Source organism: Watersipora subatra, chromosome 1 (assembly GCF_963576615.1).
Source record: "Watersipora subatra chromosome 1, tzWatSuba1.1, whole genome shotgun sequence".
Lineage (NCBI taxonomy): Eukaryota > Metazoa > Bryozoa > Gymnolaemata > Cheilostomatida > Watersiporidae > Watersipora > Watersipora subatra.
In genome coordinates this window covers 23,464,124-23,491,694 of record NC_088708.1, presented here as the reverse complement: position 1 = coordinate 23,491,694, position 27,571 = coordinate 23,464,124, and the positions used below count along the sequence as shown (strand labels likewise).

The following is a 27,571-nucleotide window of genomic DNA, read 5'->3' as shown; positions in this document are numbered from 1 at the left end:
TATTTTATTGTTCTTTGAAATCAAGCCTTGAATTAACTTTTTTAGAAGGATGAAAACATCACGCACACACACAAACACACACCACACGTACACACTTGCTGCTAGCCAAAACAGACTAGGGAGTACCCAGCACTTCAGATAGTAAAGTCCTACACTGAACACCATGTTATGAGTCAAAGTGTACAAAATAATATAAATGACATATGCTGACACCAATGTTCTTACAATGGAAGAGCAGGCACAAAAAGCAAGCAGTGAGAACATAAAGCTCAAAAATTTTTATAAATGCCTTTTACTCTCGTAGCCTTTGAGGAACAAAACACAAAAATATTTGGTTGTTGTATCTAGCTCTCAATCCAAAAGTTATATCGGTCATAGCTTTTCTTTTCATTTATTTGAGCCATCGTCAAAAATACATAACCTTTGCCTTTCCCTTTCGTGACACTCACAATAGAAATGCAAACTATTGAGAAATCTTTGATGCAGTGAGGGTACGAATGAGGAGGCATGAAGTAGTGAGTGATCACGGTATTAAGTCCTCCAGATGCTTTATTTAGTAACATATAAATTACTCTGATTTCCTCAATCAACACTGCGCAACATAAAGTACAAGCAATTCAATTCTTCATAGAATATTCTAAAGTACTCAGAACAAGTGTGTAAAGTTAGAGCTACTCACAGACAACTTAACAAGTTTAGTGCCCTGAATAGATGGAAGAACTCAAGACTTCTTATTCTTGTCTTCTGTTAGACAAGAGACACGTTTAACCTTCTCTAAGTAGGGGTATGCTGAAATTGGAGCCAGTTACTTATCTAACTGATACACATTCAGAATAAGTAATTGGAGTGGGAACTGCAAAAGATGTAAATAAAAAGTTATATGTTGGGTAAAACATATTATGCATAACTTAGAAGCATGTGGTAAGTTTAGTACAGTTTCATCAACATACTTAGGGTCATCCTCTAATAATAAGTCTAATTGGTAGAGCAATGGGCATAAAGAGGATAACTCCGAGTTTATAGATATGTCCAAGTCTGCGTGATTACTTATAATGTATCTCTAATTATAATAGTTACTGTTTTACAAGAACCAAAGTGTTCCAGACGCTTGAAATGTTACTTTGAACTTATCTAGTAAGTTAGACTAACCATAATACCAACTAGGTAAGTACACTCAATAATGATTAGGTAGACAAGATTGGGTAAACCGTGCTATGTTAGTTCACCAATCAGGTGTGAGAAGATCAACTTCTCTGATCTGTTGACAAGTCTGTATATATGTATCAGTTGCTAGTGTCTTATCAATATTACTGTAATATTGAAGGGTGAGTTAGAGAAAGAACAAAGTAACATGTTAACTTTCATTGCTAGTAACCAGTGAGAAGGGAGTGAATATTGATCATTTGAGAGAGTTTAAGTCGACCTACCTACAATATTGAGTACAAGATTAAACACATTGGGAGACAAGGAACTTGAGATTTTCTCTCAAAGCTTAAAGGTTTACTTGCAACGCAACTTACATTACAGGTATTTAGTATCAAAAAGGTTCACCATGCTTTACTCTGCTGTGTTGTAGGTGCAAAATACATGTATGTGGAAATGTGATTACAAGCTTTTGAAAACTAAAAAACGTCACAAAAACACTGTAGTTTGGAATCTCTTTATTTGGCTGACGTACTCCAACAGTTTGGTTATTGCTTTGACACGTGATGTTATCATGTGAAATTAAAGGCCAATAAAAGGCTCGATATGAAACGCCTCGTAGCACTAGTTTAGGACAAATTCTTCGGGTTCTACCAGAAAGCCCGTATCAAATATAAATGCTCGCTGCTTTACAGTACCGTTTCAGCCTGGTCTAATCACCTAGTCGTAATCTGATCAAGTGACTCACACTTTCTGCCAAATCGTACGAACAGTTTCCGCAGCATTTTTCGACTATCGCAGGTGACCAACAGGTTCCTCATGTTCATAAAAGGATGATTTGCACTTCTTTGAGCTAAGATTAAAAAATGAAACAAATTTTCACGTCAGATTTTGAGATATCAGTGCTCAAATGACAGCTTTACAATTATGATATAATAGATGCGTAATGACAATAGACATGGTTTTATTGAATGCATGAAGTATATTTGTGAAAATAATTCAGCGAATGAGTTTGCATGAAAGTGTAAACAGAAGCCATCTTTTTCGATTTATGTCCCATCTGAGCCATTTTGGAAATGGATTCCAATCTACGGCGTTTTCGTAATGGCTGCGATCAACTGTTCGTTTTTTTAGCTTTTAAGAGCTTGTAATCAATGTTCCACATATTTTGCTTGTTCAACACAGCAGCGTAAGAGATGGTGAATCTGTTGATATCAAATAACTGTAATGTGAATTTTGTTGCAAGTCAACCTTTAAGTTTCGTTAGTAAGTAATAACAATGATATATGGTGGTATAGTGAGTACAACATAACAGTGATATATGATGGTAGGCGTGTATAATATAAAAGTCAGAGATCTGATGGTAGGTATGTATAGCATACCAGTGAGAGAGATGATGGTAGGTGTGTACAACATAACAGTGAGAGATATGATAGTAGGTATGTATAACATAACAGTGAGAGATATGATGGTAGGTATGTATAACATAACAGTAAGAGATATGATGGTGGGTATGTACAACATAACAGTAAGAGATATGATGGTGGGTATGTACAACATAACAGTGAGAGATATGATAGTAGGTGTGTACAACATAACAGTGAGATATATGATGGTAGGTGTGTACAACATAACAGTGAGAGATATGATGGTAGGTATGTATAACATAACAGTGAGAGATATGATAGTAGGTATGTATAACATAACAGTGAGAGATATGATGGTAGGTGTGTATAACATAACAGTGAGAGATATGATAGTAGGTATGTATAACATAACAGTGAGAGATATGATAGTAGGTGTGTACAACATAACAGTGAGAGATATGATGGTATGTGTGTATAACATAACAGTGAGAGATATGATGGTAGGGGTGCATAACATAACAGTGAGAGATATGATAGTAGGTATGTATAACATAACAGTGAGAGATATGGTGGTAGGTATGTATAGCATAACAGTGAGAGATATAATAGTAGGTATGTATAACATAACAGTGAGAGATATGATGGTAGGTATGTATAACATAACAGTGAAAGATATAATAGTAGGTATGTATAACATAACAGTGAGAGATATGATGGTAGGTATGTATAACATAACAGTGAAAGATATGATAGTAGGTGTGTACAACATAACAGTGAGAGATATGATGGCAGGTATGTATAGCATAACAGTGAGAGATATGATGGTAGGTGTGTATAACATAACAGTGAGACATATGATGGTAGGTGTGTAGAACATAACAATGAGAGATAGGATAGTAGGTATGTATAACATAACAGTGAGAGATATGATGGTAGGTGTGTATAACATAACAGTGAGACATATGATGGTAGGTGTGTAGAACATAACAATGAGAGATAGGATAGTAGGTATGTATAACATAACAGTGAGAGATATGATGGTAGGTGTGTATAACATAACAGTGAGACATATGATGGTAGGTGTGTATAACATAACAGTGAGAGATATGATGGTAGGTATGTATAACATAACAGTAAGACATATGATGGTAGGTGTGTAGAACATAACAATGAGAGATAGGATAGTAGGTATGTATAACATAACAGTGAGAGATATGATGGTAGGTGTGTAGAACGTAACAATGAGAGAAATGATGGTAGGTGTGTATAACAGAACAGTGAGACATATGATGGTAGGTATGTATAACATAACAGTGAGAGATATGATAGTAGGTGTGTACAACATAACAGTGAGAGATATGATGGCAGGTATGTATAGCATAACAGTGAGAGATATGATAGTAGGTATGTATAACATAACAGTGAGAGATATGATGGTAGGAGTGTATAGCATAACAGTGAGATATATGATGGTAGGTGTGTACAACATAACAGTGAGATATGATGGTAAATATGTACAACATAACAGTGAGAGATATGATAGTAGGTATGTATAACATAACAGTGAGAGATATGATGGTAGGTATGCATAACATAACAATGAGAGATATGATGGTAGGTGTGTATAACATAACAGTGAGAGATATGATAGTAGGTATGTATAACATAACAGTGAGAGATATGATGGTAGGTATGTATAACATAACAGTAAGAGATATGATGGTGGGTATGTACAACATAACAGTAAGAGATATGATGGTGGGTATGTACAACATAACAGTGAGAGATATGATAGTAGGTGTGTACAACATAACAGTGAGAGATATGATGGTAGGTATGTATAACATAACAGTGAGAGATATGATAGTAGGTATGTATAACATAACAGTGAGAGATATGATGGTAGGTGTGTACAACATAACAGTGAGAGATATGATGGTAGGTGTGTATAACATAATAGTGAGAGATATGATGGTAGGTGTGTCCAACATAACAGTGAGAGATATGATGGTAGGTGTGTATAATGTAACAGTGAGAGATATGATGGTAGGTGTGTATAACATAACAGTGAGAGATATGATGGTAGGTATGTATAACATAACAGTGAGAGATATGATGGTAGGTGTGTATAATGTAACAGTGAGAGATATGATGGTAGGTGTGTATAACATAACAGTGAGAGATATGATGGCAGGTATGTATAGCATAACAGTGAGAGATATGATAGTAGGTATGTATAACATAACAGTGAGAGATATGATGGTAGGTATGTATAACATAACAGTGTGATATATGATAGTAGGTGTGTATAACGTAACAATGAGAGATATGATGGTAGGTGTGTACAACATAACAGTGAGAGATATGATGGTAGGTATGTATAACATAACAGTGAGAGATATGATGGTAGGTGTGTATAATGTAACAGTGAGAGATATGATGGTAGGTGTGTATAACATAACAGTGAGAGATATGTTGGTAGGTGTGTATAACATAACAGTGAGATATGATGGTAAATATGTACAACATAACAGTGAGAGATATGATGGTAGGTATGTATAACATAACAATGAGAGACATGTTGGTCATTGTAAATTGTCGACTGAAATTTTTGGACTGTTTGAAAATTGATTACCGTAATTGCAAGGCCACAGCCATGCAATTGCGACGTCATTGTTTTGCGTCTGTGTGGTGTGTGAGCGAGCTGGTCGGCGCGCATGCGCTCTCAGACCGTTGTATGTGCGTTGTAATGATAATGTATGCGCGTTGTATCCACAATGTTTGTGTGTTGCAAGTGCTTTGTATGTCTGTTGCGCATGTGTTGTATGCTCATTGTACTGATCTAAGATGCACTGTTACCGAAATTGTTGACTCAACACAAGTAATTCCATTTAACCTACAAACTCGAGTTAGTGCAAAATGTCGAATTCAATTTGATAATTGAAAGTCTTATAAGTGGCATATCGCCTGAATATATTGCTTTATCTCTTGCTGCACTTGAGGGAGACAAAACATCGGCGAAAGCGCTCTTTTTATTATATATTCAAGTACCCTGGCATTATAGTTTGTCGTTAGAAACTGTCCAGTTTGTCGACAAAGTACAAAAAATAAGTTCAACAATATTTCAACAAACTGATCTATCAAGGCAGGCATTGGAGTGTCGATACACCAAGCTTAATGTCACAGGTTGTAGTGCAGCCAAAAGCTCTCTTTCATCCTTACCTTGAACCCTGGCCACAGATAGACGGACCATCAGAAAGACGTTTAGTAAAACTATAGTATTTTCTTGTGTTGCTTTACTTTAGACATATAAAACATTTTGCATTATTTTCTCTTTGCAGAACAAACAAAGGAGTGAGGTTGGGAAGATCTTAGAATTGATTCTGTCTGCACCGCGTTGAAGCCGCACAGGGCAATGGACCATATGACCGAGGTCTAGAACTTTCAACAAATGGAAATGACTGCTGGTAAGTTGGTCAAGTCATTTCAAGGTTAAAACATCAATGTTGGTCACTCTATAAAAGTTTTATGGTAGCTGCAATCATAATCTTTTTGTACATTTAGCAGCTGACTGAACCTGCTAGCTTTCACTTTGTGATGTTATTAGCTATTGCCTATTCCATTCAGTTGTGGCTCTTTTGATGATTGCATCTGGCTCTTTGATAAACCAATGGAAAAATAATCCATCATTTTGCTGCTAATTTAATTTAAATATAGTACTAGTGCTGACTAGTACTATACTTTCTTTGCACCCGTTATAATTGATAATGTATCCCTCAGCTGCAAGCGAGTTACTCCATGGTTCTGGTTTCAAATGTCAAGTTTATGTGTACAAACTATACTTTTCTTATATATAATTGTATATGCATGTCAGTGTTTGTCTGTTGTTCATCTGTCTAGTTATAGCGATTATGTTTTAGGAACGCACAATTTGCTTTTCACTGGACTCGAACTTAAAACTTCCAGGTCTGCATACACACATTTTATTAGGTGTGTATAACATAACAGTGAGAGATCTGATGGTAAGTATGTATAACATAACATTGTGATATATGATGGTAGGTGTGTATAACATAACAGTGTGAGACATGATAGCAGGTGTGTACAACATAACGGTGTGAGATATGATGGTAGGTGTGTACGACATAACAGTGTGAGACATGATAGTAGGTGTGTACAACATAACAGTGTGAGATATGATAGTAGGTGCGTACAACATAACAGTGTGAGATATGATGGTAGGTATGTACAACATAACAGTGTGAGACATGATAGTAGGTGTGTATAACATAACGGTGTGAGATATGATGGTAGGTGTGTACAACATAACAGTGTGAGACATGATAGTAGGTGTGTACAACATAACAGTGTGAGATATGATAGTAGGTGTGTATAACATAACGGTGTGAGATATGATGGTAGGTGTGTACGACATAACAGTGTGAGACATGATAGTAGGTGTGTACAACATAACAGTGAGAGATATGATAGTAGGTGTGTACAACATAACAGTGTGAGATATGATGGTAGGTATGTACAACATAACAGTGTGAGACATGATGGTAGGTGTGTATAACATAACAGTGAGAGATATGATGGTAGGTGTGTATAGCATAACAGTGTGATATATGATAGTAGGTGTGTATAACGTAACAGTGAGAGATATGATGGTAGGTGTGTATAACATAACAGTGAGAGATATGATGGTAGGTGTGTACAAAATAACAGTGATATATGATGGTAGGTGTGTATAACATAACACTGTGAGATATGATGGTAGGTGTGTACAACATAACAGTGTGAGACATGATAGTAGGTGTGTACAACATAACAGTGAGATATGATGGTAGGTGTGTTTAACATAACAATGAGAGATATGGTGGTCACTGTAAATTGTCGACTGTAATTTTTGGACTGTTTGAAAAGTGATTACCGTAATTGCAAAGCCGCAGCCATGCATTTGCGATGCCGTTTTTTTGCGTCTGTGCGGTGTGTGAGCGAGCTGTTTGGCGCGCATGAGCTGACAGACCGTTGTATGTGCGTTGTAATGATAGTGTATGCGCGTTGTATCCACATTGTTTGTGCTTTGCAAGTGCCTTGTAGATTCGTTGCGAATGCATTGTATGCGCATTGTACCAATCTAAGATGCACCATTACCAAAGTTTTTGTTTCAATACAAATAATTCCTTATAACGTACCGATTCAAGTTAGCGCAAAATATCGAATTCAATTTGATAATTGAAATTCTTGTAAGTAGCATATTGCTTAAATATATCGCTCTATCTATCGCAATAAACATGACTGTTTAGACAAAATGAAAAGAACCCATGTAAATTGACATTGAAAGTGTACGTTTTCCTTGACTTATTGTCAGATTACCCTATTTGTGAACCATCAGCTGTGAGTGAAATTTATGAGAAGTAACAAAAACATGTCGATACAAACCATCAATGCTGCAGTTGCTGTGCAGTCCATAAATTAAAAAATGAAGTCTTGATTTTTCCTTTTAAAAGAGTCAAAGGAGTGAGTTTGGGAGGATCTTAAAATGGATTAGGCAATTTACTTGTTTTTCTATTTTACTGTTTGTATAACATAAAATCCCTATAACGTAAACGTTCCCGGAACGGATTATTTACGTTTGAAGGAGAGTCTGCTGTAGTTATATTTATATCTTTTCATTACATGTAACATCCAGTTTCTTGCATGACGTTACCTTAACCTTAAATGTAGTAAAAAGCTTGCATGTATAATTTTTACACTGTGTGTATATGCCGCACCACAATTTTTCAAACAAACTTTTAGGATCACAGGTGCGGCTTATACACAAAAATTTATGGTAAGTGAATTGTAGTACAACATATTTCAGCAAAATGTTGTTATAAACCTTTTTTTGTTAGTTGTTATTATTATATTTATTTTATCATTATTTTATCATTTAATCCACATTCCTTATTAATTTAATTCTAAAAGTGTAACAGTTCACACATTTACAAATCTTCTGACACATGATGGATCACCTGGTTCGTGAGAATGGTGGTTGTTGTTGAACACATGAGCACTTACCAGTTGCTAGTTAAAGATAATGGCTTGTGCTGGTGCCTTTAGCACAGCAAAGAAGCTGCCTTCCACTTATTGGATGAGCAAAGGCTGTGAGGAGTTGTCCCTGTTTCCGATTAGTGTAAACTTATCAATTGACAGGTGTCTAACATGTCAGGGAAAAGATCAGGAACCGTGTTGGACAACTGCTTGTACTGTCCTGTTATATTTGAGAATAGCATGTGAGTATATAGAATAGAATAACATAACGTTTATTAGGCTGGCTTCTGACGTGGCTCTTACTATAGTAAAGATTTTACTAGCTTAAGTTACAAGCTTACGAGGTAAATTACTCAAATTCACTGGGTAATTATTTTATTACTCGTGTACGCTGGGCATTTATTTAGTATTATCATTAACAATACCTTTCACAACCTCATTTTCATAGCAGAATCCTACTGATATTTATTGAATGTTTGTGTTAAAACTTATGATAAGACCGCAAAGTTGTTGTGAATATCATTTGCTAAAAGGTTTTAGTTACACATGTAGATTCATCGTAATATTCTTCAATTTGCCAGCAACTTTAATATCTTCATATAGTATGTACCTCTTTATCTAATAAAATTGACATTAACTACTGCCATGGTTTAGTTTAAACTGTACAAACTTCACATCGCACTTCAACATACAGTACAAGCATATTTATTAAAATGTACATGTCCAATCGAATCTGTTAAACAAAACATTTCTACACGCCTCTTAACAGAAGGTATCTGTTAAATCAAGTTACTTAAAATGTCATGATAAAATGGTTTCCAAGTCAAGTATAAAAACTATGATAAGCCTCACACTGGGCTAAGTTTTTGGAAGGTCCTGCACACAGAGACTTTTTTTATTTCGAGATGTCCATTTGACAGCCAAGTTCCCTTGCTGCGCTAGGCTGGTCTCATATCCTGACAGTCCTGGTCCTCATATCTCATATCCTCATAGTTTCCAAGTCAAGTATAAAAACTATGATAAGCCTCACACTGGACTAAGTTTTTGGAAGGTCCTGCACACAGAAACTTTTTTATTTGGAGACGTCCATTTGACAGCCAGTTTCCCTTGCTGCGCTAGGCTGATCTCATATCCTGACAGTTTGAGTTTTTTTATGGTTGTTCCATGCCTGTTTGCATTCCAACAGTAAAATGGGGCATTGGTATCCCTGGATAGCTTTGCTCTGTCTCGGAGTTATTCATGCACTCTTTAGGTTGTGCTACTGTCCCTTGTGGGCTTCCTTTTGTCATAGTAGGAGATGAGTGCTATTTCAAACTCTCGAAATCATTTAAGAGTTTTTAAAATAACTGTAAATCTCACCATAAGATTAGGTCCTACAGTTTGCGCTTCTCAGAGTGCAAGCTCTTCATTCTCCTTTTCCTTTATCTGTACGTTCACTCTAAAGGTTAACAAAAATTTCATCATGAAAATTAGATACCAGTGAGTACGGCTTTTTAAGGTGAGGAATTCACAGCTAACAAGTGTTTGCAGGTAGGCGTTCTCCAGAATGTTCTGGAAGCTTTCCAAGCCTATTATTTGTTAAAGTCACACAGATTACCTGGGTACTTCCAATATGTTTTTGTAAATTGATCCGACTATCTTTTCCGAGGCTTATTATTATGCTTCTAGGATCTTCGTCTCTCTCTTGTCTTCTATCAAAATCCTCTACTTGTCCACAATCGTCAGTATTGTCCATAGACCTATTAACTATACTATATAATTAACTATATTGATATATATAACTATACTATAACTTATACTATATAGTATAGTTAATAGGTCTATGGTATTGTCTTTCAATCTTCCGCCCCATCTAGAAATTGTCTCATCATGCTTAAGAAAGTCAAAAGTTTTCTGAATCATCTCTCCGTTTGAAGTTTCTATTTTAAATACTAAGCGCAGATAAAGAGCTAACAGCAAATATGATGTACTTCAGTATATTAAATTATATGACATAATATATGTACAAACTCCATATGACTAGAGTTATTGTTCAGCCTTATCCAATAGATGTACAATAATAATGCAATAAGTGATATCATAATAGGCACTATGAAATTTGATAAGCACTAATCTATTACGCTCGTTTCTTACTTAAATTAGATTTTGTTAAGGATAGAACAACTCCAAGCAATCGAGGTAAACCATGTTGCTGCGCAAAGGCTACATGTATTAATCAGCACAGTTCTAAAGGTAAATATGCATAGTTTATATGTTCCATAATTACACTATGCCCACCAAATCAAACGTCCAATAAAGCTTTATGTGCAATAATATATAGTGGATTCTATTTATTTCAAAACTGTACATCGGAAATCATTTCATGAATTTTTGAATGGGATAATTAGACAGGCACACTTGAAACCATGGCTAATACAATGGTGCAAGCTACACAGTGTGGCCTTTTGTGTAACAATGTGAGGGAGGTTGTTCTGTACTTTTAAATGTTCAAATGTATTTCTGCACAACAATCAAAAGATAGACCTAGGCAAAGCAACCATACTGATTCACAGTCAGCACTTACAAGATGGCGATTAAAAAGAGTTTAGTAGTGTGTGGATTTATTTTAGTTGTTCACATATTTGTTATTAACATTGTTTACAACAATGATCAGATATTCAAGCTGGTAGAAGGGACGGGGGGCATCGTCGGAAAAATGTTCATGCTAAGGCTCTTCTATTACCTGCTAACAGGGTAAGTATTAAGATGATAGTAATAGTAAAAGTGATCCTAAAAGATAAAACTAACATAAAACTCTTGCTGAGAACACCGCTACATAAATATATGGATAGAGTTATTTCAAAGGCATAGACATCATGTAGCACTAGCATATGAGAAGATATCAACTTGAAGGTCTATGAAGGCAGTCAGCGACTTAACACTATAAAATTGTATAGCTAGCTTACATAGTTATACTAATACTATAATACACAATCTTACCATAATTTTAGAGAGATACCAAAGATGAAAAGAGGAATGAAGAATGGACACGGTAAGAAGAATGAAAAAAAGGAATATTTATGATTATTTTAAGCTAATTGAACTAAAATAAAAAACATTCGGTCTAAATTGAGTTGAAGAAACGCAGACATTAAATGCCTTGAGCAGTTCACTTGATCAAAATGAGTCAAGAGCCAACAGTAGTTTTCTTTATAGCAAAGTTATATGAATTTTATTCATGGTTTTATTACGATGGACATACAACTACCACAGAACATTTGATTTGAAAACTTGCGACTAAAATGCTTCTGATTTTAAACAGGGGAGAGAAAAAGGACTGGGATGAGGAAGCATCATGGGAGAAAGAAAATGTTACTTAGAAGGAAACTGCGGATAAGAAATGATGAGATGCGGATGAGAAACGATGATGTAAGAGAAGTTTCAGTGACAAAAGAAAAGATGATGGGAGAACTGAAAAAGAAAATAGCGAGAAAGGACGATAAAAGGTTTGAAGGAAAAACAACCCGGGAAGAACTAAACGGAGAAATGTTGTCATGTAGGAGTAGAGAAAGCACAGAAAGTGCAGCCAGTGAGTATGAAGGGTATATTGACGATTCGAAAAGTGTTGAAAAAGAGAGAATTGACATAATGATAAGGAATGATGAGATGCGGATGAGGAACGATGATGTAAGAGAAGTTTTAGTGACAAAAGAAAAGATGATGGGAAAACTGAAAAGGAAAATACCGAGAAAGGACGATGGAGAATATGAGGGTAAAACAACCCAGGAAGAACTAAACAGAGAAATTTGGTCAAGTAACAGTACAGAGAGCACAGAAGGTGCAGCCAGTGAGTATGAAGGATATAGCGACGATACGAAAAGTGTTGAGAAAGAGAGAATTGACATAATGATAAGGAATGATGAGATGCAGATGAGGAACGATGATGTAAAAGAAGCTTTAGTGACAAAAGAAAAGATGATGGGAGAACTGAAAAAGAAAATGGCAAGAAAGGACGATAGAGAATATGAGGGAAAAAAAACCCGAAAAGAACTAAATGGAGAAACGTTGTCATGTAGCAGTAGAGAGAGCACAGAAGGTGCAGCCAGTGAGTATGAAGGGTATATTGACGATGTGGAAAGTGTTGAGAATGAGAGAATTGACATAATGATGAGGAATGATGAGATGCAGATGAGGAACGATGATGTAAAACAAGTTTCAGTGACAAAAGAAAAGATGATGCAAGAACTGAAAAGGAAAATAGTGAGAAAGGACGATGGAGAATATGAGGGAAAAACAACCCGGGAAGAACTAAACAGAGAAACGTTGTCATGTAGCAGTACAGAGAGGAAAGAAGGTGCAGCCAGTGAGTATGAACGGTATATTGACGACACGAAAAGTGTTGAGAAAGAGAGAATTGACATAATGATGAGACACGATGAGATGCGGATGAGGAACGATGATGTAAGAGAAGTTTCAGTGACAAAAGAAAAGATGATGCGAGAACTGAAAAGGAAAATAGCGAGAAAGGATGATGGAGAATATGAGGGAAAAACAACCCGAGAAGAACTAAATAGAGAAACGTTGTCATGTAGCAGTAGAGAAAGCACAGAAGGTGCAGCCAGTGAGTATGAAGGGTATATTGACGATACGAAAAGTGTTGAGAAAGAGAGAATTGACATAATGATGAGGAATGATGAGATGCAGATGAGGAACGATGATGTAAAAGAAGTTTCAGTGACAAAAGAAAAGATGATGCGAGAACTGAAAAGGAAAATAGCGAGAAAGGTTTGATGGAGAATATGAGGGAAAAACAACCCGAGAAGAACTAAATGGAGAAACGTTGTCATGTAGCAGTAGAGAAAGCACAGAAGGTGCAGCCAGTGAGTATGAAGAGTATAGTGACGATGCCGAGAGTTTTGAGAAAGAGAGAATTGAGTGGTGCGGATTTCCTGAGACGTACATGAAAGAACTAACCCTTTCAATCGCAAAAATTAACAAAAACAACGACGCTCCTTACTATTCACAGATTTTGCAAGCTATAAAGCTGCATAAGCAGTATGAATTGTAAATATATTTATTTTATTGTTCTTTGAAATCAAGCCTTGTATTAACTTTTTTAGGAGGATGAAAACATCGCTCACACGCACACACACGCACACACAAACACACACCACACGTACACACTTGCTGCTAGCCAAAACAGACTAGGGAGTACCCAGTACTTCAGATAGTAAAGTCCTACACTGAACACCATGTTATGAGTCAAAGTGTACAAAATAATATAAATGACATATGCTGACACCAATGTTCTTACAATGGAAGAGCAGGCACAAAAAGCAAGCAGCGAGAACATAAAGCTCGAAAATTTTTATAAATGCCTTTTACTCTCGTAGCCTTTGAGGAACAAAACACTAAAATGTTTGGTTGCTGTATCTAGCTCTTAATCTAAAAATTATATCGGGTCATAGCTTTTTTTTTCATTTATTTGAGCCATCGTCAAAAATACATAATCTTTGCCTTTGCCTTTCCCTTTCGTGACACTCACAATAGTAATGCAAACTATTGAGAAATCTTTGATGCAGTGAGGGTACGAATGAGGAGGCATGAAGTAGTGAGTGATCACGGTATTAAGTCCTCCATATGCTTTATTTAGTAACATATAAATTACTCTGATTTCCTCAATCAACACTGCGCAACATAAAGTACAAGCAATTCAATTCTTCATAGAATATTCTAAAGTACTCAGAACAAGCGTGTAAAGTTAGAGCTACTCACAGACAACTTAACAAGTTTAGTGCCCTGAATAGATGGAAGAACTCAAGACTTCTTATTCTTGTCTTCTGTTAGGCAAGAGACACGTTTAACCTTCTCTAAGTAGGGGTATGCTGAAATTGGAGCCAGTTACTTACCTAACTGATACACATTCAGAATAAGTAATTGGAGTGGGAACTGCAAAAGATGTAAATAAAAAGTTATATGTTGGGTAATACATATTATGCATAATTTAGAAGCATGTGGTAAGTTTAGTACAGTTTCATCAACATACTTAGAGTCATCCTCTAATAATAAGTCTAATTGGTAGAGCAATGGGCATAAAGAGGATAACTCCGAGTTTATAGATATGTCCAAGTCTGCGTGATTACTTATAATGTATCTCTAATTATAATAGTTACTGTTTTACAAGAACCAAAGTGTCCCAGACGCTTGAAATGTTACTTTGAACTTATCTAGTAAGTTAGACTAATCATAATACCAACTAGGTAAGTACACTCAATGATGATTAGGTAGACAAGATTGGGTAAACCGTGCTATGTTAGTTCACCAATCAAGTGTGAGAAGATCAACTTCTCTGATCTGTTGACAAGTCTGTATATATGTATCAGTTGCTAGTGTCTTATCAATATTACTGTAATATTGAAGGGTGAGTTAGAGAAAGAACAAAGTAACGCTTTAAATTTCATTGCTAGTAACCAGTGCGAAGGGAGTGAATATTGATCATTTGAGAGAGTTTAAGTCGACCTACCTACAATATTGAGTACAAGATTAAACACATTGGGAGACAAGGAACTTGAGATTTTCTCTCAAAGCTTAAAGGTTTACTTGCAACGCAACTTACATTACAGGTATTTAGTATCAAAAAAGTTCATCATGCTTTACTCTGCTGTGTTGTACGTGCAAAATATGTGGAAATGTGATTACAAGCTTTTGAAAACTAAAAAACGTCACAAAAACACTGTAGTTTGGAATCTCTTTATTTGGCTGTCGTACTCCAACAGTTTGGTTATTGTTTTGACACGTGATGTTATCATGTGAAATTAAAGGCCAATAAAAGGCTCGATATGAAACGCCTCGTAGCACTAGTTTAGGTCAAATTCTTCGGGTTCTACCGGAAAGCCCGTATCAAATATAAATGCTCGCTGCTTTACATTACCGTTTCAGCCTGGTCTAATCACCTAGCCGTAATCTGATCAAGTGACTCACACTTTCTGCCAAATCGTACGAACAGTTTCCGCAGCATTTTTCGACTATCGCAGGTGACCAACAGGTTCCTCATGTTCATAAGAGGATAATTTGCACTTCTTTGAGCTAAGATTAAAAAATGAAACGAATTTTCACATCAGATTTTGAGATATCGGTGCTCAAATGACAGCTTTACAATTATGATATAATAGATGCGTAATGACAATAGACATGGTTTTATTGAATGCATGAAGTATAATTGTGAAAATAATTCAGCGAATGAGTTTGCATGAAAGTGTAAACAGAAGCCATCTTTTTCGATTTATGTCCCATTTGAGCCATTTTGGAAATGAATTCCATTCTACGGCGTTTTCGTGATGGCTGCAATCAACTGTTCGTTTTTTTAGCTTTTAAGAGCTTGTAATCAATGTTCCACATATTTTGCTTGTTCAACACAGCAGCGTAAGAGATGGTGAATCTGTTGATATCAAATAACTGTAATGTGAATTTTGTTGCAAGTCAACCTTTAAGTTTCGTTAGTAAGTAATAACAATGATATATGGTGGTATAATGAATACAACATAACAGTGATATATGATGGTAGGCGTGTATAATATAAAAGTCAGAGATCTGATGATAGGTATGTATAGCATACCAGTGAGAGAGATGATGGTAGGTGTGTCCAACATAACAGTGAGACATATGATGGTAGGTGTGTATAGCATAACAGTGAGAGATATGATGGTAGGTATGTACAACATAACAGTGAGAGATATGATGGTAGGTATGTATAGCATAACAGTGAGAGATATGATAGTAGGTGTGTATAACATAACAGTGAGAGATATGATGGTAGGTATGTATAGCATAACAGTGAGAGATATGATGGTAGGTATGTATAGCATAACAGTGAGAGATATGATAGTAGGTGTGTATAGCATAACAATGAGAGATATGATGGTAGGTATGTATAGCATAACAATGAGAGATATGATGGTAGGTATGTATAACATAACAGTGAGAGATATGATAGCTGTAGGTGTGTACATCACAACAGTGAGAGATATAATAGTAGGTATGTATAACATAACAGTGAGAGATATGATGGTAGGTATGTATAACATAACAGTGAAAGATATGATAGTAGGTATGTATAGCATAACAGTGAGAGATATGATGGTAGGTATGTATAGCATAACAGTGAGAGATATGATGGTAGGTATGTATAACATAACAGTGAGAGATATGATGGTAGGCGTGTATAGCATAACAGTGAGAGATATGATGGTAGGTATGTACAACATAACAGTGAGAGATATGATGGTAGGTATGTATAGCATAACAGTGAGAGATATGATAGTAGGTGTGTATAACATAACAGTGTGAGATATGATGGTAGGTATGTATAGCATAACAGTGAGAGATATGATGGTAGGTATGTATAGCATAACAGTGAGAGATATGATAGTAGGTGTGTCCAACATAACAGTGAGAGATATGATGGTAGGTATGTATAACATAACGGTGAGACATATGATGGTAGGTGTGTAGAACATAACAATGAGAGATAGGATAGTAGGTATGTATAACATAACAGTGAGAGATATGATGGTAGGTGTGTACATCATAACAGTGAGAGATATAATAGTAGGTATGTATAACATAACAGTGAGAGATATGATGGTAGGTATGTATAACATAACAATGAAAGATATGATAGTAGGTATGTATAGCATAACAGTGAGAGATATGATGGTAGGTATGTATAGCATAACAGTGAGGGATATGATGGTAGGTATGTATAGCATAACAGTGAGAGATATGATAGTAGGTGTGTACATCATAACAGTGAGAGATATAATAGTAGGTATGTATAGCATAACAGTGAGAGATATGATAGTAGGTATGTATAACATAACAGTGAGAGAAATGATGGTAGGTGTGTACAACATAACAGTGAGAGATATGATGGTAGGTGTGTATAACATAACAGTGAGAGATATGATAGTAGGTGTGTCTAACATAACAGTGAGAGATATGATGGCAGGTATGTATAGCATAACAGTGAGAGATATGATAGTAGGTATGTATAACATAACAGTGAGACATATGATGGTAGGTATGTATAGCATAACAGTGAGAGATATGATAGTACGTGTGTACATCATAACAGTGAGAGATATAATAGTAGGTATGTATAACATAACAGTGAGAGATATGATGGTAGGTATGTATAACATAACAGTGAGAGATATGATGGCAGGTATGTATAGCATAACAGTGAGAGATATGATAGTAGGTGTGTACATCATAACAGTGAGAGATATAATAGTAGGTATGTATAGCATAACAGTGAGAGATATGATAGTAGGTATGTATAACATAACAGTGAGATATATGATGGTAGGTATGTATAACATAACAGTGAGAGATATGATGGTAGGTGTGTTTAACATAACAGTGAGATATGATAGTAGGTATGTAGAACATAACAATGAGAGATAGGATGGTAGGTATGTATAACATAACAGTGAGTGATATGATGGTAGGTGTGTAGAACGTAACAATGAGAGAAATGATGGTAGGTATGTACAACATAACAGTGAGAGATATGATGGTAGGTATGTATAACATAACAGTGAGAGATATGATGGTAGGTGTGTATAACATAACAGTGAGAGATATGATGGTAGGTGTGTAGAACATAACAATGAGAGATAGGATAGTTGGTATGTATAACATAACAGTGAGAGATATGATGGTAGGTGTGTAGAACGTAACAATGAGAGAAATGATGGTAGGTGTGTATAACAGAACAGTGAGAGATATGATGGTAGGTATGTATAACATAACAGCGAGAGATATGATGGTAGGTGTGTACAACATAACAGTGAGAGATATAATAGTAGGTGTGTATAACATAACAGTGAGATATATGATGGTGGGTATGTATAACATAACAGTGAGAGATATGATGGTAGGTATGTACAACATAACAGTGAGATATGATAGTAGGTATGTAGAACATAACAATGAGAGATAGGATGGTAGGTATGTATAACATAACAGTGAGAGATATGATGGTAGGTGTGTAGAACGTAACAATGAGAGAAATGATGGTAGGTGTGTATAACAGAACAGTGAGAGATATGATGGTAGGTGTGTACAACATAACAGTGAGAGATATAATAGTAGGTGTGTATAACATAACAGTGAGATATATGATGGTGGGTATGTATAACATAACAGTGAGAGATATGATGGTAGGTGTGTAGAACGTAACAATGAGAGAAATGATGGTAGGTGTGTACAACATAACAGTGAGAGATATGATGGTAGGTATGTATAACATAACAGTGAGAGATATGATGGTAGGTGTGTATAACATAACAGTGAGAGATATGATGGTAGGTGTGTAGAACATAACAATGAGAGATAGGATAGTAGGTATGTATAACATAACAGTGAGAGATATGATGGTAGGTGTGTAGAACTTAACAATGAGAGAAATGATGGTAGGTGTGTATAACAGAACAGTGAGAGATATGATGGTAGGTATGTATAACATAACAGTGAGAGATATGATGGTAGGTGTGTACAACATAACAGTGAGAGATATAATAGTAGGTGTGTATAACATAACAGTGAGATATATGATGGTGGGTATGTATAACATAACAGTGAGAGATATGATGGTAGGTATGTATAACATAACAGTGAGACATATGATGGTAGGTGTGTAGAACATAACAATGAGAGATAGGATAGTAGGTATGTATAACATAACAGTGAGAGATATGATGGTAGGTGTGTATAACATAACAATGAGAGATATGATGGTAGGTGTGTATAACATAACAGTGAGAGATATGATGGTAAGTATGTATAACATAACAGTGAGAGATATGATGGTAGGTGTGTATAACATAGCAGTGAGAGATATGATGGTAGGTATGTATAACATAACATTGTGATATATGATAGTAGGTGTGTCTAACATAACAGTGAGAGATATGATGGTAGGTGTGTATAACATAACTGTAAGAGATATGATGGTAACTATGTATAACATAACAGTGTGATATATGATAATAGGTGTGTATAACATAACAGTGAGAGATATGATGGTAGATGTGTACAAAATAACAGGGATATATGATGGTAGGTGTGTATAACATAACACTGTGAGATATGATGGTAGGTATGTACAACATAACAGTGTGAGACATGATAGTAGGTGTGTACAACATAACAATGAGATATTATGGTAGGTATGTATAACATAACAGTGAGAGATATGATGGTAGGTGTGTATAACATAACAGTAAGAGATATGATGGTAGCTATGTATAACATAACAGTGTGATATATGATAGTAGGCGTGTATAACGTAACAGTGAGAGATATGATCATAGGTGTGTATAACATAACGGTGTGAGATATGATAGTAGGTGTGTTTAACATAACAATGAGAGATATGGTGGTCACTGTAAATTGTCGACTGTAATTTTTGGACTGTTTGAAAAGTGATTACCGTAATTGCAAGGCTGCAGCCATGCATTTGCGATGCCGTTTTTTTGCGTCCGTGCGGTGTGTGAGCGAGCTGTTTGGCGCGCATGAGCTGACAGACCGTTGTATGTGCGTTGTAATGATAGTGTATGCGCGTTGTATCTACATTGTTTGTGCTTTGCAAGTGCCTTGTAGATTCGTTGCGAATGCATTGTATGCGCATTGTACCAATCTAAGATGCACCATTACCAAAGTTTTTGTTTCAATAAAAATAATTCCTTATAACGTACCGATTCAAGTTAGCGCAAAATGTCGAATTCAATTTGATAATTGAAATTCTTGTAAGTAGCGTATTGCTTAAATATATCGCTCTATCTATCGCAATAAACATGACTGTTTAGACAAAATGAAAAGAACCCATGTAAATTGACATTGAAAGTGTACGTTTCCCTTGACTTATTGTCAAATTACCGAATTTGTGAACCATAAACTGTGAGTGAAATTTATGAGAAGTAAAAAAAACATGTCGATACAAACCATCAATACTGCAGTTGCTGTACAGTCCATAAATTAAAAAGTGAAGTCTTGATTTTTCCTTTTAAAAGAGTCAAAGGAGTGAGTTTGGGAGGATCTTAAAATGAATTAGGCAATTTACTTGTTTTACTATTTTACTGTTTGTATATTATAAAATCCCTATAACGTAAACGTTCCCAGAACGGATTATTTACGTTTGAAGGAGAGTCTGCTGTAGTTATATTTATATCTTTTCATTACATGTAACATCAAGTTTCTTGCATGACGTTACCTTAACCTTAAATGTAGTAAAAAGCTTGCATGTATAATTTTTACACTGTGTGTGTATATGCCGCACAACAACTTTTCAAACAAACTTTTAGGATCACAGGTGCGGCTTATACACAAAAATTTATGGTAAGTGAATTGTAGTACAACATATTTCAGCAAAATGTTGTTATGAACCTTTTTTTGTTAGTTGTTACTATTATATATATTTTATCATTATTTTATCATTTAATCCACATTCCTTATTAATTTAATTCTAAAAGTGTAACAGTTCACACATTTACAAATCCTCCGACACATGATGGATCACCTGGTTCGTGAGAATGGTGGTTGTTGTTGAACACATGAGCGCTTACCAGTTGCTAGTTAAAGATAATGGCTTGCGCTGGTGCCTTTAGCACAGCCAAGTCTGCCTTCCACTTATTGGATGAGCAAAAGCTGTGAGGAGTTGTCCCTGTTTCCGATTAGTGTAAACTTATCAATTGACAGGTGTCTAACATGTCAGGGAAAAGATCAGGAACCGTGTTGGACAACTGCTTGTTCTGTCCTGTTATATTTGAGAATAGCATTTGAATATATAACATAGAATAACATAACGTTTATTAGGCTGGCTTCTTATGTGGCTCTTACTATAGTAAAGATTTTACTAGCTTAAGTTACAAGCTTACGAGGTAAATTACTCACATTCACTAGGTAATTATTTTATTACTCGTGCACGCAGGGCATTTATTTAGTATTATCATTAACAATACCTTTCACAACCTCATTTCCATAGCAGAATCCTACTGATATTTATTGAATGTTTGTGTTAAAACTTATGATAAGACCGCAAAGTTGTTGTGATTATCATTTGCTAAAAGGTTTTAGTTACACATGTAGATTCATCGTAATATTCTTCAATTTGTCAGCAACTTTAATATCTTCATATAGTATGTACCTCTTTATCTAATAAAATTGACATTAACTACTGCCATGGTTTAGTTTAAACTGTACAAACTTCACATCGCACTTCAACATACAGTACAAGCATATTTATTAAAATGTACATGTCCAATCGAATCTGTTAAACAAAACATTTCTACACGCCTCTTAACAGAAGGTATCTGTTAAATCAAGTTACTTAAAATTTCATGATAAAATGGTTTCCAAGTCAAATATAAAAACTATGATAAGCCTCACACTGGGCTAAGTTTTTGGAAGGTCCTGCACACAGAGACTTTTTTTATTTCGAGATGTCCATTTGACAGCCAGTTTCCCTTGCTGCGCTAAGCTGGTCTCATATCCTGACAGTTTGAGTTTTTTATGGTTGTTCCATGCCTGTTTGCATTCCAACAGTAAAATGGGGCATTGGTATCCCTGGATAGCTTTGCTCTGTCTCGGAGTGACTCACGCACTCTTTAGGGGGTGCTGCTGTCCCTTGTGGGCTTCCTTTTGTCATAGTAGGAGATCAGTGCTATTTCAAACTCTTGAAATCATTTAAATGTTTTTAAAATAACTGTAAGTCTCACCATAAAGTTAGGTCTTACAGTTTGTGCTTCTCAGAGTTCAAGCTTTTCATTCTCCTTTTCCCTCATCTGTTCGTTGACTCTAAAGGTTGACGAAAATTTCATCGTGAAAATTAGATACCAGTGAGTACGGCTTTTTAAGGTGAGGAATTCACAGCTAATAAGTGTTTGCAGGTAGGCGTTCTCCAGAATGTTCTGGAAGCTTTCCAAGGCCATTCTTTGTTAAAGTCACACAGATTACCTGGGTACTTCCAATATGTTTTTGTAAATTGACCCGACTATCTTTTCCGAGGCCTATTAGTATGCTTCTAGGATCTCTCTCTTGTCTTCTATCAAAGACCTCTGCCTGTCCGCAATCGTCAGTATATATATGGTCCATAGACCTATTAACTATAATATATAATTAACTATACTGATATATATAACTATACTATAACTTATACTATATAGTATAGTTAATATAAGTTTATGGTATTGTCTTTCAATCTTCCGCCACATCTAGAAATTGTCTCATCATGCCTAAGAGATTCACAAATTTTCTGAATCATCTCTCCGTTTCTATTCTAAATACTAAGCGCAGATGAAGAGCTAACAGCAAATATAATGTACTTCTGTATATTAAATTATATGACATAATATATGTACAAACTCCATCTGACTAAAGATAATTATTGTTCAGCCTTATGCAATAGATGTACAATAATAATGCAATAAGTGATATCATAATAGGCACTATGACATTTGATAAGCACTAATCTATTGCGCTGGCTTCTTACTTAAATTATATTTTCTTAAGGAGAGAACAACTCCAAGCGATCGATGCAAACCATGTTGCTGCGCAAAGGCTACATGTATTAATCAACACACTTCTAAAGATAAATATGCATAGTTTATATGTTCCATAATGACACCTTGCCCACCAATTCAAACGTCCAATAAAGCTTTATGTGCAATAATATATAGTGGATTCTATTTATTTCAAAACTGTACAATGGAAATCATTACATTCATTTTTGAATAAGATAATTACAAAGGCACACTTGAAACCATGGCTAATGCAATGGTACAAGCTACACAAGTGTGGCCTTTTGTGTAACAATGTGAGGGAGGTTGTTGTGTACTTTTAAATTTTCAAATGTATTTCTGCACAACAATCAAAAGATAGACCTAGGCAAAGCAACCATTTGGATTCAGAGTCAGCACTTACAAGATGGCGATTAAAGAGAGTTTAGTAGTGTGTGGATTTATTTTAGTTGTTCACATATTTGTTATTAACATTGTTTACAACAATGATCAGATATTCAAGCTGGTAGAAGGGACGGGGGGCATCGTCGGAAAAATGTTCATGCTAAGGCTCTTCTATTACCTGCTAACAGGGTAAGTATTAAGATGATAGTAATAGTAAGAGTGATCCTAAAAGATAAAACTAACAAAAAACTCTTGCTGAGAACATCGCTACATAAATATATGGATTGAGTTATTTCAAAGGCATAGGGATCATGTAGCACTAGTATATGAGAAGATATCAACTTGAAAGTCCATGAAGGCAGTCAGCGACTTACCACTATAAAATTGTATAGCTTACATATTTATCCTAATACTATAATATACAATCTTACCATAATTTTAGAGAGATACCAAAGATGAAAAGAGGAATGAAGAATGGACACGGTAAGAAGAATGAAAAAAAAGAAATAGTTATGATTATTTCAAGCTAATTGAACTAAAATAAAAAACATTCAGTCTAAACTGAGTTGAAGAAACGCAGACATTAAATGCCTTGAGCAGTTCCCTTGATCAAAATGAGTCAAGAGCCAACAGTAGTTTTCTTTATAGCAAAGTTATATGAATTTTATTCATGCTTTTATTACGATGGACATACAATTACCACAGAACATTTGATTTGGAAATTTGCGACTAAATTGCTTCTGATTTTAAACAGGGAAAAGAAAAAGGACTGGGATGAGGAAGCATCATGGGAGAAGGAAAATGTTACTTAGAAGGAAACTGCGGATGAGAAATGATGAGATGCAGATGAGGAACGATGATGTAAGAAAAGTTTCAGTAACAAAAGAAAATATGATGGGAAAACTGAAAAGGAAAATAGCGAGAAAGGACGATGGAGAATATGAGGGAAAAACAACACGAGAAGAACTAAACAGAGAAATGTTGTCATGTAGCAGTAGAGAAAGCGCAGAAGGTGCAGCCAGTGAGTATGAAGGGTATAGCGACGATACGGAAAGTGTTGAGAAAAAGAGAATTGACATAATGATGAGGAATGATGAGATGCAGATGAGGAACGATGATGTAAGAGAAGTTCCAGTGACAAAAGAAAAGATGATGGGAGAACTGAAAAAAAAAATAGCGAGAAAGGACGATGGAGAATATGAGGGAAGAACAACACGAGAAGAACTAAACAGAGAAATGTTGTCATGTAGCAGTAGAGAAAGCGCAGAAGGTGCAGCCAGTGAGTATGAAGGGTATATTGACGATACGGAAAGTGTTGAGAAAGAGAGAATTGACATCATGATGAGGAATGATGAGATGCAGATGAGGAACGATGATGTAAGAGAAGTTCCAGTGACAAAAGAAAAGATGATGGGAGAACTGAAAAGAAAAATAGCCAGAAAGGACGATGGAGAATATGAGGGAAAAACAACACGAGAAGAACTAAACAGAGAAATGTTGTCATGTAGCAGTAGAGAAAGCACAGAAGGTGCAGCCAGTGAGTACGAAGGGTATATTGACGATACGAAGAGTGTTGAGAAAGAGAGAATTGACATAATGATGAGGAATGATGAGATGCAGATGAGGAACAATGATGTTAGAGAAGTTCCAGTGACAAAAGAAAAGATGATGGGAGAACTGAAAGGAAAAATAGCGAGAAAGGACGATGGAGAATATGAGGGAAAAACAACCCGGGAAGAACTAAACAGAGAAATGTTGTCATGTAGCAGTAGAAAAAGCACAGAAGGTGCAGCCAGTGAGTACGAAGGGTATATTGACGATGTGGAAAGTGTTGAGAAAGAGAGAATTGACATAATGATGAGGAATGATGAGATGCAGATGAGGAACGATGATGTAAGAGAAGTTTCAGTGACAAAAGAAAATATGATGAGAGAACTGAAAAGGAAAATAGTGAGAAAGGACGATGGAGAATATGAGGGGAAAACAACACGGGAAGAACTAAATGGAGAAACATTCTCATGTAGCAGTAGAGAAAGCACAGAAGGTGCAGCCAGTGAGTACAAAGAGTATAGTGACGATGAAGTAGAAAATTTTGAGAAAGAGAGAATTGATTGGTGTGGATTTCCTGAGACGTACATGAAAGAACTAACTCTTGCAATTGCAAAAATTAACAAAAACATTGACGCTCCTTACTATTCACAGATTTTGCGAGCTATAAAGCTGCATAAGCAGTATGAATTGTAAATATATTTATTTTATTGTTCTTTGAAATCAAGCCTTGTATTAACTTTTTTAGAAGGATGAAAACATCGCTCACCCACACAAACACACACCACACGTACACACTTGCTGCTAGCCAAAACAGACTAGAGAGTACCCAGTACTTCAGATAGTAAAGTCCTACACTGAACACCATGTTATGAGTCAAAGTGTATAAAATAATATAAATGACATATGCTGACACAAATGTTCCTACAATGGAAAAGCAAGCACAAAAAGCAAGCAGCGAGAACAAAGAGCTCGAAAATTTTTATAAATCCCTTTCACTCTCGTAGCCTTTGAGGAACAAAACACTAAAATGTTTGGTTGCTGTATCTAGCTCTTAATCTAAAAATTATATCGGGTCATAGCTTCCTTTTTCATTTATGTGAGCCATCGTCCAATATGCATAACCTTTGCCGTTCCATTTCCTGACACTCACAATAGAAATGCAAACTATTGAGAAATCCTTGATGCAGTGAGGGTACGAATGAGGAGGCATGAAGTAGTGAGTGATCACGGTATTAAGTCCTCCATATGCTTTATTTAGTAACATATAAATTACTCTGATTTCCTCAATCAACACTGCGCAACATAAAGTACAAGCAATTCAATTCTTCATAGAATATTCTAAAGTACTCAGAACAAGTGTGTAAAGTTAGAGCTACTCACAGACAACTTAACAAGTTTGATGACCTGAATAGATGGAAGAACTCAAGACTTCTTACTCTTGTCTTCTGTTAGACAAGAGACACGTTTAACCTTCTCTAACCAAAGTAGGGGGACGCTGAAATTGGAGCTGGTTACTTACCTAACTGACACACATTCAGAATAAGTAACTGAAATGAGAACAGCAAAAGTTGTAAATAAAAGGTTATATGTTGTGTACAAAAACATATTTATTAAGATGTTAACAGCAAGCGTAAAAGACCTCAAATTGGTGTAATAAACTATCTCTTTCTCAAACTGTCAAATCTAGGAGCTGTGCCTTTGTCGTAACTCAATCATTAAACTTCCAAGGAGAGATAATTATTTTCATGGTCTTTAGGAGGAGACAATTCCTTGATTTGCTCTACCAAAAACAAAAACATACAATTCGAAGCATCATATTTGGTAATCAAGAATTTATTTTTGTATTGTCTGTAAGTTTGATCCTTGCATATAATTATACATATACTGTTCAATACTGTTCAATAAAATAAATAAGTTGTTTAATACTTGAGACTTGATCTCAAGGCATAAGTTCGTAAGTTCAAGCTTGAAGATTGGAGTAATTTGATCAAATCGACTACAAAAATCATGTAATCATAAGTTTCACACTCACAATATTATAACGACACCTGAAAGTGAATCACAGTTGATGTTTTCTTAAGTAGGCTGAAGTCTTAAAAGTTGTAAATAACAATGAAATTTACAGCTATCGAGCAGAAGATATAGCCAGGTAAGCAATATTTTACATGTTCAACTAACCCATACCAGCTATATCATTAGTTAAGCATCATATGACAGCTGTGCTTTATGCCAAATATAATTTTTGCGTCAGTCTTTTGTGTTCCAGTAAAATTGCTAGAATGTCCTCAAAACACATGAGCATTCGCATCCGACCGTTTCACTGAAAACCGTTTAGATCATGTATTGTTGTTAAATTCAATATATTTTTCTGTTGTCATAATTGTTACTAAAATCTACAGGCGATCTTGTTTTTGCTGGTTCAGCGAAGGCATTCGCCATTCTTCATGGGACACGCATACCGATTGTTAATAATATTTTTGTTTGTATGTCCATTACGATGTCCTAGGTCTCCAAATGTGAATTAGGCCTATG

At 35.5% G+C, this 27,571-nt stretch overlaps 2 protein-coding genes across 2 annotated transcripts; both read left to right on the top strand.

The window, feature by feature from the left end:
* Positions 1-11,867: 11,867 nt before the first annotated feature.
* LOC137385308 (uncharacterized) lies at positions 11,868-13,316 on the top strand. The gene has a single exon (XM_068071749.1). The coding sequence runs from the start codon at positions 11,868-11,870 to the stop codon at positions 13,314-13,316; it is 1,449 nt and encodes a 482-aa protein (XP_067927850.1).
* Positions 13,317-24,313: 10,997 nt separating this feature from the next.
* LOC137385298 (M protein, serotype 6-like) lies at positions 24,314-25,732 on the top strand. Its single transcript, XM_068071741.1, has one exon. It carries the CDS (start codon positions 24,314-24,316, stop codon positions 25,730-25,732), a length of 1,419 nt encoding a protein of 472 aa, XP_067927842.1.
* The last annotated feature ends 1,839 nt before the right edge of the window (positions 25,733-27,571 follow it).

Excerpts from the sequence above, each read along its gene's own strand:
- LOC137385308 (XM_068071749.1), top strand. The coding sequence starts at position 11,868 with ATGAGGAAGCATCATGGGAGAAAGAAAATGTTACTTAGAAGGAAACTG.
- LOC137385298 (XM_068071741.1), top strand. The coding sequence starts at position 24,314 with ATGAGAAATGATGAGATGCAGATGAGGAACGATGATGTAAGAAAAGTT.